A 12,691-nucleotide genomic window follows, 5' to 3' on the forward strand; every position below is an offset into this window, starting at 1 on the left:
GAGTAGAGCATTACAGTAGTCAATTTGAGAGAATCCAAATGTGTTGATCAGCTTTTCAATGACAGTTAAAGATAGCTTAGGGTGTAGTCTAGCTATATTTCTAAGGTGAAAAAAATATGTTTTGACAGTATGCTGCACATGGGGGTCGAATGTTAAGCCAGAAACGAATATAACCCCAAGGTTTTTCAATTTTGATTGAAGCTCAATTACAGAACCATCTACAGATAGGGTTACAGGACTGGCTTTACAAAGTTGATGGGGGGTGCCAATAGGAGGGAGGGAGGGGGTGTGGAAAGGATATGTGTAGTGGAAAGAATGTGATGCTGGATGTTGTCAATCTTAAAACTAAAGAAATCTAAGAATGTGTTGCAAAGTTGTGATGAGGCAGGTAATGTGGTGGGGCAGTTTAGTTTGTGCAGTCTGTTGATGGTGGAGAAAAGATGTCTGGGGTTGTTTTGGTGATTTTCAATGATGTGAGAGAAGTAGGTGGATCTAGCAGACTTTATAGTAACCTTATATTCAAATAAGTAATCTCTCCAAGACTGATAATGTACTTTTAGGCCAGAAAGACGCCACCTATGCTCAAGTTTGCGAGAGGCTGCCTGCTTGGATCGCAGATGGTCATTGTACCAGGGGGCAGGGCGAGAGAAGGAGATGGTTCAAGTTTTTAAAGGAGCAAAGGTGTCAAGGGTAGATAAAAGAGCACTGTCAAGTAACTGTATTTTGTCCTCTAGAGGGTCAGAGGAAGAGAAACAAGATAAGGAGGACAGAGCAGAATTTGCAAATATGCAAACAATTTGCAAACCTTGGGTGATCAATTGATTGCCGCTTGCAGAAATTTACAGAACATTGTTATTTTTTCTCCCTATAAATATCAAAATTTCTCTATTGCTCTATTTCCTGCGGTAACTGAGGAGGGCAAACCTTCCCCCGCCCATTCTTACCGCTTTCTACAGAAACACCATTGAGAGCACCTTGACCAGCTGCATCACTGTTTGGTTTGGGAATTGCAACGCTTCAGACCGCAAGACCCTGCAACGAATTGTGGAAACAGCTGAAAAGATCATTGGAGCCTTCCTCCCTTCCATTTCTGTCATTATCACTAACGCTGCATACGCAGGGCCTCCAGTATTGTAGATGACACCTCCCACCCCTCCCATAAACTCTTTGCCCTCCTACCATCTGGGAAAAGATGTCGCAGTGTACTGGCTAGCTCCACCAGACACTGTAATAGCTTCTTTCCGCAGGCTGTCAGGCTCCTCAACACCCTAGAATCTATTGCACCCACCCCAATTCCAGAAACAGGGCTTAAATCCCCCCAGTGTATTGTGTATATTGTATTATGTATTTACCTTGTAATTTGCACTAACTGCTCTTTGCACTATGTGTATCCTGTCTACAATGTCTATGTCAGTGTCCTGTCTGTCCTGCCTGTATTTGCACCGTGGACGAGGAGGAATGATATTTGGTTTCACTGTATACTTCTATATGACTGAAATGACAAATAATTGTGAACTTGAACTTGAAAGTGTTTAATAAATATACAGTCCCTTTTCATCCTTTCATTCATTACAAAATAACAATAACAAACAAGGAGCAAAAGTTGACAAAAAGTCCAGTTTTACAGTTGCACAGATGCTACCTGTTGGAATTGTTCATGACAAATATCCTAATTTTTCCAATACAAAGTAAAACTCTGATACAAGAAATGAATTCCAGTGATATGATGGATATTCCATAGTGTGAATTTATTCATAAAAATATCCAAGGTTTTTTATGATCTAACACTGAAAGCAGACAACATACCAGCAAAAACAGGTATACTTAAATACTCGATTTACTTAACAGTATTAAAAAAAAACTATTTGCAAAAATGAATAAGCATTCAGCCCATTTTTAGAAGAGCAGTTTTACAAAACAATGTCACAATATCTGTATTCTGGTGAAAGCAGAGTTCGTTTTTAAGGATTCTATCATACATTCTAAAACAGTTTTTTAGCCATGTTATTAGTTTTGCCAGTTAAAACTATTTTTACATTAGATACAGTATAATTAACATTTCAAAAGTTTTGGAATATTGCTGTTTAACATTAATCAGCGATATGTTTTATTTAATCTAATAAGATAATATTTGCTAAACATTAGAGTTTTTGCCTGTCTAGCAAAGAATAGCACAATATGCCTCACAAATACTGTAAAAACACATTTTAAAATAATTTACTCATCTGTTTCTATTTTTAGAGGAATATTGGAAGTGATACAGATGCTATCGAAATGCTGTCTTTATAAAACAATAAACTTACTTATATACAACATTAACATTAAAGTTGTTAAAGTGAAGAAATATAACTTAATTAGTTGTTCTTAAATATTTTTGTGCTAAGAATATATGTTAATAAGAGAAGATGACCTATCACATATCTTTAATGTAATAATAAGTTTTAATGACTTTTTAAACCAAGGGAAAAACAGAGCATAAATAATCGGATTAATGCCAGAGTTAAAAACTGTTATCCATGTAATAACCTGCATTACACTGGAAGGTGTCAAAAAAGAATTGCTTGCCTGAAGTATACTGCTTAAATAGGTTGGTAAGTAGCACAGCGTGAAAAAAGTGATTACAATGCCTAACGTTTTTGCAGCTTTTCTTTCAGATTTTTTAGGTATGGTTTTTTTGCTTTCTTCGGTAGTGCATGTGTTGATCACTGAGCGTATTACTAGTGCATGTGTTCTAGCAACTACAAATATTTTTCCATAAAGACCTACCATTACTGAACATGGAAGGAAAAATATAACTGCAGCATCTATAGCCCACCAGGTTACACCCAGTGTGTAATTGCAGTCCTCTGTGCAAGATACAGACATTTTTACACCACTGATATATCCATTGCAGGAGACTAGTATGAAAATATACAGTATTGAAAGTATCCACACTATGACAATGAAAAATAATGTGACAGGAACTGTAATTTTAACCGAATAAAGTAATGGATCACATATGGCAAAATAACGATCAATAGCAATGAAAATTAAATGAGTAACAGACAATGTTATTAACAAATAACTGACTGATACATAAGCAAAGCAGATGATATCCCCAAAATACCAGCAAGATTCAATTATTTTGATTAAGGTTAAAGGCATTGTAAAAACACCAACACTAAGATCTGTAAAAGCAAGTGAAAGCACGAGGAGGTTAGTTGGTGTGTGAAGCTTCTTGAAATGTGAAATGGAAATGATCACTGCTAAGTTCCCACAAACTGTAATTAGCACCACAGTCACCAACAAGAAGTATAGCGTTACATAGGTTGTTTTTTGTCGTACTTCTTTTGGACAAGATCCATTACCAGAAGGAAGACAGTACTGTAGCGTCTCATGTTCCTGGAGGTCCATTAATGTGAAATCCATCCAATATCTTAAAAAACAGTCTGAGTCTTAAATTACAGAAAGCTGCTATTACTTATCTGCTCTCTGTGAAGATCTATCCTCTGTATTTATATCCATGACACAAAGAGCAGCTGCTCAATGAGAATACTCCCTGACAACCTAAGCTCCTTACAGATAGCCTATGATTTCCAAAGATATTTTTACACAATCATTAGACTAGAGCCATGCTATTAGGATAATAGTACTGTACTGTTCAAAAGCTTTTTTTTATGAATGAGCAATTATGAACAAATTGACTTTAAAAATGCAGAGCAGATTTATCTTTATTTAATCAAAACAAGTTATTCTTTCTTTCCTTTACTATGATAGTTAATATTATAGTTATTTGATAGAAAAACACAGTGCTCCTGAGAATAACAGAAACCTGGAAATTGTGGATTTGGTGTGTTCAGCTAAAATAGTCCCAACTAGAGGTGAAGCAAACATTATTGACGTTTCTGTAGAAGGTTTATCTAGTTAAGAAAGTAAGAAAACAATATTTCTAATATGAAAAAAGTAAGATGCACAGTCTGAGTGAGTACTTTATGGGCACTAAAACACAGTGCAGAAATAAAAATGATGGGGACACTATACTGCAAAAATGGTACCATCCTTCAGATGAGATGTAAAACCAAGGTCCTGATTATCCATGGTCATTTAAAAATCCTAGGGCATTTCTGATAAAGAGTGGGGGTCTTACCCTAGTGTCCTGAACAAATTCCCACAGACCTTTACCAATCGTGGACTCATAACAATCCCCATCTGTGAACTGACTGACTTAGAGAACATTAGTTCTCCTCCCTACTGATAAGTGATGTGTCATGAGCATATATGTGTATTCTTAAAACAGTTACACATTCTAATATTATAGGGTGGAAAGACAGAAGATTTTCTGAGAGCCCACAAATGGCCCTGATGCATTTGGTCTTGCAATTATTTTAAATGCAAAAAAGTTGCAACACATACACGTTTGAATATCACAAAAGCATTATGACAGAACATATGGATCCAGATCGCCTAGGTTGGATAAGGTTTTAAAGCTGGACATCATCTCCTTCCACATGAAAACGTACTCCCCTTATTAAAATCACCTGACAAAGAGTAAGAGCATACATAAAAAAATCAAATATGACCCAAAGTGGATTCACAGATGTTAACAGTCTGAAAAAATCAAAAGTTTACTTTTTTATGGACAATAAGACAGTACTGTAGGGTGGGGGACTAACTCTGGTGTGCCACTAGGTGGCACTGTGTATCGTCCTCTGTACAGGATCAAAACATCTATAAGAGTGCCAGTAACAACTTTGAAAAAAAGATACACTACGCAGTTAAAAAAAGAAGGGTCTGCATCCTTGAATATGATTGAGGACTACAAGCACTTCCCATCCAGTGAGATTATGCATACTTTTGCCAATAAGGAGTTTTGGAATCCCACAATTGAAACAAAGAGGTGTACGACTCTCACATTGCCTCAGAGAATTCCTGAAGGAAGCATATCATACCACGTGATATGATGGTGTTACAACCAGCATTGCTTCCTAGGGAATGGAGTTGGATGCTCTTGGTATTATGGACCCAAGAGCTAGGGCTCACTGCACCTCAGACACAAGCCAGGCTGGTGCAATACCAGGCTGAGGTGATATTGTCCACTCAAGTCTGCGACTAGGGTTCAAAATCAAGAGCTGGACCCATCGGGGTTATTCTGGACTCCTGCGGCTGGGGTCCTGGAGAAAGGGCCACAAGGGCCACATGATGAAATGCCTGCGGGGGTCACCCGGGATGCAGGCAGGTGGACGGAAACACAGAAAAGGGAAGTGTAGGGCAGGCTGGTAGAGGGAAGGCTGGTGCAGGATGGGGGAGAGCCTCCAAATTCCAGAGCTGCGCTTCCAAAGCTCAATCCAGAGCTAAGGGTTCTGGGACTGAAGTTATGCAGGATACTCCCAGACTGGGTAATCATCCATTAGGCGTATCCGTCTCCAGGCTGAACAGGGTGCGTGCTCATCGTGGGTGTCCTCTCTGGAGACCAAGCTGGTGTGTGCCGTCAGGGCAGAATAAGGTGATGTGCCGTAGACTGGGCCAAGGGAGTCGTCTGCTGAGGTACAAATCTGAAGCCGGATCTCAACCTCTTGTCCACGCTCAGCCTGCTGGTGGACTCTGGTGGAGGCCTGAGCATCACAGCCACAAGCAAACTTCCCAGGTCGAGCCCAAGGGAACTGGAAACAGGGAAGAGGAAGGGGCCCACTGGGACTCTGGAAGGTGGATCCGCTGTGAAATGATGGAGAGTCAATGCCGGATCTCCAAGGAGAGACTGAGTAGGGTTAAAATACCTTCAGAGCTTCTGCTACCACTAAGCCAAGTGCTCTGCATCAGCTGTCTCTGTGGTAATCAGGACAGTATTGAGGCCTGACTGACAGCCACTGCAACTGTGACCCATCCTGCTATGGCATAGAGGAGGTAGCATTGCCCTGTTGAACCGGGTAGGACAAGTGTAAGAGAACTTGAAATCCATCTACAGCTTTTCATACTTCTGCTTCTTTGTCATAAACATCTTTGGCTTACACCATATTTTCTTTCTACCTCTTAAATTGATGGGTGAGTTTAATGAGTTTAATGTTTTCATACACAAATATAGTGGTGGTATGCTTGCTGCATGCCCACAAGATTATGCAAATACACAGATCTTAACTTAAGAGTGCTCAACTTACAGCACCAGGGATGCAGCTTAATCAAGTGTGAGTGACATCTCCCGCATGCTATAAACACACAGCTATTGCAATGAAATGTGCAGGAGCAAATACAAAGCTTTACAGTGTGTTCACAGTTTTACCAATTGGTCTGAGAGCAGTCATACATTATGCCACCCAAAGCTACGTTAAATTGCTTTGTTTTGCTTAATTTCATTGCAAGAAACATGAATGTCTTTAAACAATTGGAACAATTAAAAGACAGTCAGAAGTTAAAAAAAAGTTTTTATTTCATGTACATGGGAGCGAAACACACAGAGATGCTTGGTGCATCTTTCTCAAAGTAATTAAACTAGAATTAAATATTTTTCTGTTATCTATCATGCTTCCCTCTGCTACTCATATTGGCAGTCTTCCAAAATCACACACATCTTCCTAATTCCCTATTTGTTAAAGTTCATAGCACACACTCCTACAGTATATAACAGTATATAACAATGACATAGTAGCCCTTGTGTCCAGCATTCTTGCAATCCAGTTCAATCCAGTTCTAAATGTCCACCTTATAAAATCTTGCAGCTTCAGCAGGAAAAGTGTTAAGTTCATAGAGACCCTCTCAACAAGCCTCTGGCTCCAACAGTGACAGGATGGTGGTTTTGACTGAAAAAAAGTCACTTAAAAAATGTGTTTAAATAATTTGTAATTCAACAAAATAGGCAATCCTTGGAAGGAGGTGAATATTTTGCAAAGCACTGTAATAAAAAGATTTATGACTTGGATAAAGTGTCGTGCTAAATAATTAATAATAGTGTAATCTTAATTGTACTGCACAAAGTCATATACTGTATGTCATAAATAATTAGTGTTCCCAAAACTCAAGTGTTACTTTTCTTCTTAAGTTTTTTTTTTATAATTAGTCCTCTGAAATGGATTACTTTGACAAACTACTGTACCTTACTGTGGTATGAGTTCCTGGACCTTCGTATAAAAAAATTAACTGTTCATCCAGGCAGAGATGTGGTAGGTCCTCAGACTCTCAGGTACTGTATGTGTGTGCTGTCACCCCAAGTTCAAACCATAAATCTTTGATTGTTCTGAGGTTTTGAGACTAAGATGGGTCAGCTGAGAATATCTTACAGTAAACAATTTCTATGTCGTTTTTAATATATGCTTTTGATAAGTTGTTCAGCCAGAATGTCCTGGTATGCGCTAGAGTTCATGATTCACCCTATCTTAACAATAGGTTGATCCTCATTTCTTTCTAGAGAATGTAGTTCAGTCACAATTCAGCATCTTGTTCAAACCCACCAGTCTCTTGTAACACATTATCCAAATACATATCTCTTTCTGTTATGATGCTTTTTGTTCCATCAAGGGTAAAGATGGTCCAAGACATTTTGTGTATGCCTTATGAAACTCAGTATTCACACTGATTTTCTTAAACATTCCATAATTTATCTTTTAATAAATCAGAATAAATCCCAAATCAGAAACCTGCACTGTCAATGAATTAATAGAAGAAAAAATTCAAATAAGTATCAGGACGTCCTGTAGAATTAGTATTGCAAACATAAAAATAAAAGTAAACACAGAAATATAATTTAATCAAAGTACATTCTTCTAATGAATGTACTAATTCTAATTCTTCCTCACTAACTTTTACAGATGTACTACAGAAAGCACACTGACAGGCTGCATCACAGTGTGGTATGGCAACTGCAGTGCTGCTGACCGCAAAGCCCTACAGCAGGTGGTGAAAACTGCCCAATCACTGGGGTTACCCTCCCATCTATCCAGGACATTTATGACAGACGGTGCTTGAGGAAAGCTCTAAGCATCATCAAAGACCCCACACACCCCAGCTACAGACTTTATGATCTGCTACCATCTGGAAAATGGTACTGGAGCATTCGGGCCCGGACTACCAGACTCACAGACAGTTTTTACCCCCGCACTATCAAACTGTTAAACTCCCAGCCTCTCTCACTCTCACCTCACCTCTCACCTATGATCTGAACCTCACAGTGCCTTCTTTCTTTCTTTCTTTCTTACCAAAAACCCAAACACACATTGAAAATCTACCTCTACCATACATGTCAAAGGCTCACTCCCAATAATTTTTGTACCTTTATTTCATTCTGTTGATGCATGTTTTTGCACATAACCTGTTACCTTTTGTTGTTTTGCACATTGCCTGTTGTTGTTTTTTGCACATTGCCTGTTGTTGTTTTTTTGCACACTGCCTGTTGTCTCTGTCTTTCTTTTGTTACACAATTGTATTGTTGTTGTTTTTTTCTTTGTACTACTTATGTTCGAGAGCTAGCTAAATAGCATTTCGTTATACCATGTATGTGAGTATAATGACAATAAACTTGAATACATATCCACTATTAATAACATGTACAGAAAAGTCTTATGAGGCATTATCAAAAATGTTTTATGCATAAAAAGAATATTACAGTGAAGTTTAGACATTCTTAAATATGAAACTCTTAAACATTTTTTCACCAGTAGTTTAATCAAAAAAAGATTTTAATTATAAATGTAAAATTAAAGTGAATCAAACTTGTAAGCATACTTTACAAGGAGATATTCCTCAGAATTTTCAGAAATATAAAAAAAACTGTGTAATTATGTGTATTTTATTCAAATATTTTTAAAACATGATCAATATTAAAAAAACACCATGCTGTTTTAAGTAAAAGAGAACAGTGAATTTAATATTCATTTAGATATTAAATTTATGTAAAACAGCCCAAGATATTTAGTTAAAAGTTGCTTAAAGTAGTTCAGTATTATTTATTTTAAACATGTTTTTTAATATAAATTAGGTTGTATATTATAAAACCTAATTTATAAATTAGGTTTGAGTTCTTTTTGTAAGGAAAATAGGAGCAAGGAATATTCATATACAGTATATGGTGTTGCAACAGACAAATAAGTTCTGGATCCCAAGATGATGTTTAAACAGATTAGTTTTATCACATGCAAGGAACAATAAGACCGAAGTATTGTTCGAAATACAGGCTTCTGACATAGTTTGTTTCGATGGTACTGGGGAGAGGTCACGGTGTTCTGACCATTCTTAATGGTCGGTTAAAGGTTTCCTTTGTTGGGGGGTTTCTAGCTGGCATCTGGAATCCTTATCAGTTACCCCCCTTTCCTGCCATAACTTAAAGCCTGGAATGTCTTGTGTCACAAGAGGTCCAGTCCTTGTGCAGAAAGGAATCAGGTAACCCCTTCTTCACATCCTATATCTTTCTTCAATGGGTAATATGAATATCATATGATATTCATATTACCCATATTCTTATTTGATTTAAGTGAAACTTTCAATCTCAATTAAATGTGCATTTCAGATGTATCAAAACCAGCAAAAACTGAAAAATAAAATATTTCAGAGACAGTCTGGAAACAACCTATTGAATGATGAACCTGAATTACATATCCGGAAAGTTAAAATGAGCTTAGTGGACTTCTGAAACCAGGGATAAAAAAAAGCATAAATTATGGGATTTATGCAAGAGTTACAATAAACAAGCCAAGTCAAAGAATTTGAAACTATAAGAGGAACAGAGAAGGTTGTGTAGCCATCAATGACAATGAAAATATAGTAAGGTATCCAACAAAACAGGAAGACAGATACTACAATTCCTAATGTTTTTGCGGCTTTCCACTCAGACTTTTGGGATGTTTTTCTGTTGGTTTCATTTGAAAATGTAATTTGATTTGTTATAGAATTGATTGCATGTGCTTGCTTTTTAGCAGCTACAAAGATCTTTGCATACAATATTATCATAACAGAACAAGGAAAAATAAACGTAACAAGCAGATCAATTATTCCCCAGGTTGAATTGATTAACATGAAACAGTCTCCAAGACAGGTATTCAGGTTTTCATCATTACTATTTCCATTAAAATAAAAGAGTGACAAATTATAACACAGGGATGAAAGCCAGCTAAGTACTATGCAGAACAATGCTATATTAAGTGTTATTTTAGAAGAATAAAGAAATGGGTAAAATACAGCAAAATAGCGATCAATGGCTATAAATATTAAGCTACTGATTGAGACTGAAGTTAGAAGAAATCCAAATACATTACGAAAAGAGCAAAATAAATTACCAAAAACCCAACATGATTCTATTAATTTCACCATATCAAAAGGCATCACAAACACCCCTACTAGAAGATCAGCCACAGCCAAGGACAACACCAGCAGGTTAGTTGGTGTGTGTAGCTGCTTTAAGTGTGAGATGGAAATGATCACAATCAGGTTTCCACACAGTGTCAGAATTACCACAGCAAACATAGACACATAAAGAATGACAGAAACAGCTGTGGACCGAAGTTCTTTGGTGCAAGATCCATTTATAGTTGGAAAACAATATTGCACTGTTTGAGGTTCAAGTTCAGTTAATTCCATCAAGGTAATTCCAATTAAAAAATGTGTTTACAAAACACTCTACAGTCAGTCTACATTGACTGCATTAAAATATTTTTACAAAATTCACAAAATGACTTTATACTCACACATGCTTATAAATAAGTTGTCTTGTGAAACCCATGTAAGTCATACAGTATGTCTTTGAATCACTAAAACAACCTGGTTTATTTCTCAGTATGTACAGTATAACAATGCTGAAGCTCCTGTGTGATTTATATACTTTGTGCACCTGTTGGGCACACCTGCTCATAGAAGGTGTTGATTAAGCCTTATCCATTTTAATGAGTTAATTGTATTGGGAGAACTGCATTGAGAACTTAACCCCCTAATCATCACCATAAATGTTCTTACAACACCAGCTGCATGAATGCAGCTCACAGCTTTACATTATAGTGTAAGAGGACAATACAGTGTTGCTAGGGATGTTCAGACACACAATATGTCTCTTGGCACTCTGTGAACTATAGTGTTATTACTCTGTCATTCAAAGCAGTCATTTTAAAGATGTAATTTCCTTTTGAAGCAAACATTTAAACAGCCTTTGTGCATTGAGTTTTTGTCACTTTTTTTGTTACTCATAAGAAACCAACAGAATTAATAAATGAGCCAAATGAGGGCTGCAAATTGATCATGCTTTTCTTTTGTTTTCAAAGCTATATTTTATTTGTACACTTAAGCATAATTTGTAATGTAATAATTATTTTTGTGTCTTATATATACAACACATCTATATTTGCACCCCAGAATATTAGATGAAGTTAAGGACCCTTTAACTTTCAAAGTTAAGGACCCTTCCAAATAAGCTACATAGCTAAAATTTAGAAGCGTTCAAGGGATGATCAAACTTTTAAGAGGCCAAATTCAAATTATTCTGGGAGCTAATATCTAAAGAAATTTCATCACATACCAAAGTTATATATCCCTCTTCCAGATGGCACTGATCACGAGTGGTGTAAATCACCTCTGTAGGCGAGTATAAAATTGAAAGACCAGTGTCTTTGTTCTGCTCCTTATGTTCGACACTTTATGTGTTACAATAGAAGCTTCTGTATTTAATTAGAATTAAATCATTAACAGAAGAAGATTTGGGCTGCATTGTGGCTCAATGGTCAGTGCTGCTGCCTTGCAACATTGGGGCCCTACGTACAGTTCCTGGGGTGCTATCCGCGCAGAGTTTGTATGTTCTCCCCGTGTACACGTGGTCTTCCTTTCCATGCTCTGGTGGTATAAAACTGGCTGTGATGTGAGTGTGCTTGCGTCTGTTTATGCCCTGTGTTGGAATGGTGTCCAATCCAGGATGTGTCCCCTCTTACACCTTTTGCATGCCGGGATATGCTCTGGCTTCCCGTCGACTCTGGATTCAATAAAAAGGTTACAATATGGGTGGATGAATTGACATCAGCATGCATTACTGAATAAAACAAAACAATGCATTCTGAGTATATTGAATCTGATAGCCTGTAAAGATCATACTTTTACACATGGTGCCCAGAGATCAGCCTGCTTGACACTCTGGTAACCAGGATGTTATCACATGTTACAAGTTCTCATGTGATATCCTCCTGGACAGGTTATCAGGGATTGATCCCAACACTGCTGATCTCTAATTGTACACTTAGTTCACTGGGTGAACTGGAGCAACCGGGGAAAAATACTTCATTCGCTTCTCGGCCTTTTGGCTAAGATGAAGTGTGTGTTGGTTGTCCACAGCATTGATTTTCAGTGATCGAAGCTTAAGAGTGCTTGAGCCGGTATTGTTTGAGTTGAGCCGATTGGGTTAAGTTCAAGTTCACGGAATTGTTTCTGGAATTGCAGTGGGTGCAAGTGGATTCCAGGGTGTTGAGGAGCCTGACAGCCTGCGGGAAAAAGCTGTTACAGAGTCTGGTGGAACATCCCCGTACACTGCGATATCTTTTTCTAGATTGTAGGAGGGCAAAGAGTTTATGGGAGGGGTGGAAGAGTTACTCTACTATACTGAAGGCCCTGTTTATGAAGTGTTTGTGATAGGTGACAGAAATAGAAGGGAGGGAGGCTCGAATGATGTTTTCAGCTGTTTCCACAATTCGTTGCAGGGTCTTGTGGTCTGAAGCGTTGCAATTTCCAAAGCACACAGTGACACAGCTGGTCAAGGTGC

At 37.6% G+C, this 12,691-nt stretch overlaps 1 protein-coding gene across 1 annotated transcript; it reads right to left on the bottom strand.

The window, feature by feature from the left end:
- Nucleotides 1-5,467: 5,467 nt before the first annotated feature.
- LOC148675541 (trace amine-associated receptor 13c-like) lies at nucleotides 5,468-10,536 on the bottom strand. The gene is made up of 2 exons (XM_088623503.1): nucleotides 9,555-10,536; nucleotides 5,468-5,691 (listed from the first exon to the last, which is right to left on the bottom strand). Exons 1-2 carry the CDS (start codon nucleotides 10,534-10,536, stop codon nucleotides 5,468-5,470), a joined length of 1,206 nt encoding a protein of 401 aa, XP_088479629.1.
- Between the last annotated feature and the right edge of the window lie 2,155 nt (nucleotides 10,537-12,691).

Source organism: Lepisosteus platostomus, chromosome 3, assembly GCF_059453375.1.
Source record: "Lepisosteus platostomus isolate fLepPlt1 chromosome 3, fLepPlt1.hap1, whole genome shotgun sequence".
Lineage (NCBI taxonomy): Eukaryota > Metazoa > Chordata > Actinopteri > Semionotiformes > Lepisosteidae > Lepisosteus > Lepisosteus platostomus.

Coding starts and splice junctions, on each gene's coding strand:
- LOC148675541 (XM_088623503.1), bottom strand. CDS start 10,536: ATGGAATTAACTGAACTTGAACCTCAAACAGTGCAATATTGTTTTCCA. Junction 5,692..9,554: donor CATTTTAACTTTCCGGATAT/GTAATTCAGGTT, acceptor ATCATTTCACAG/CGGATCCACCTTCCAGAGTC.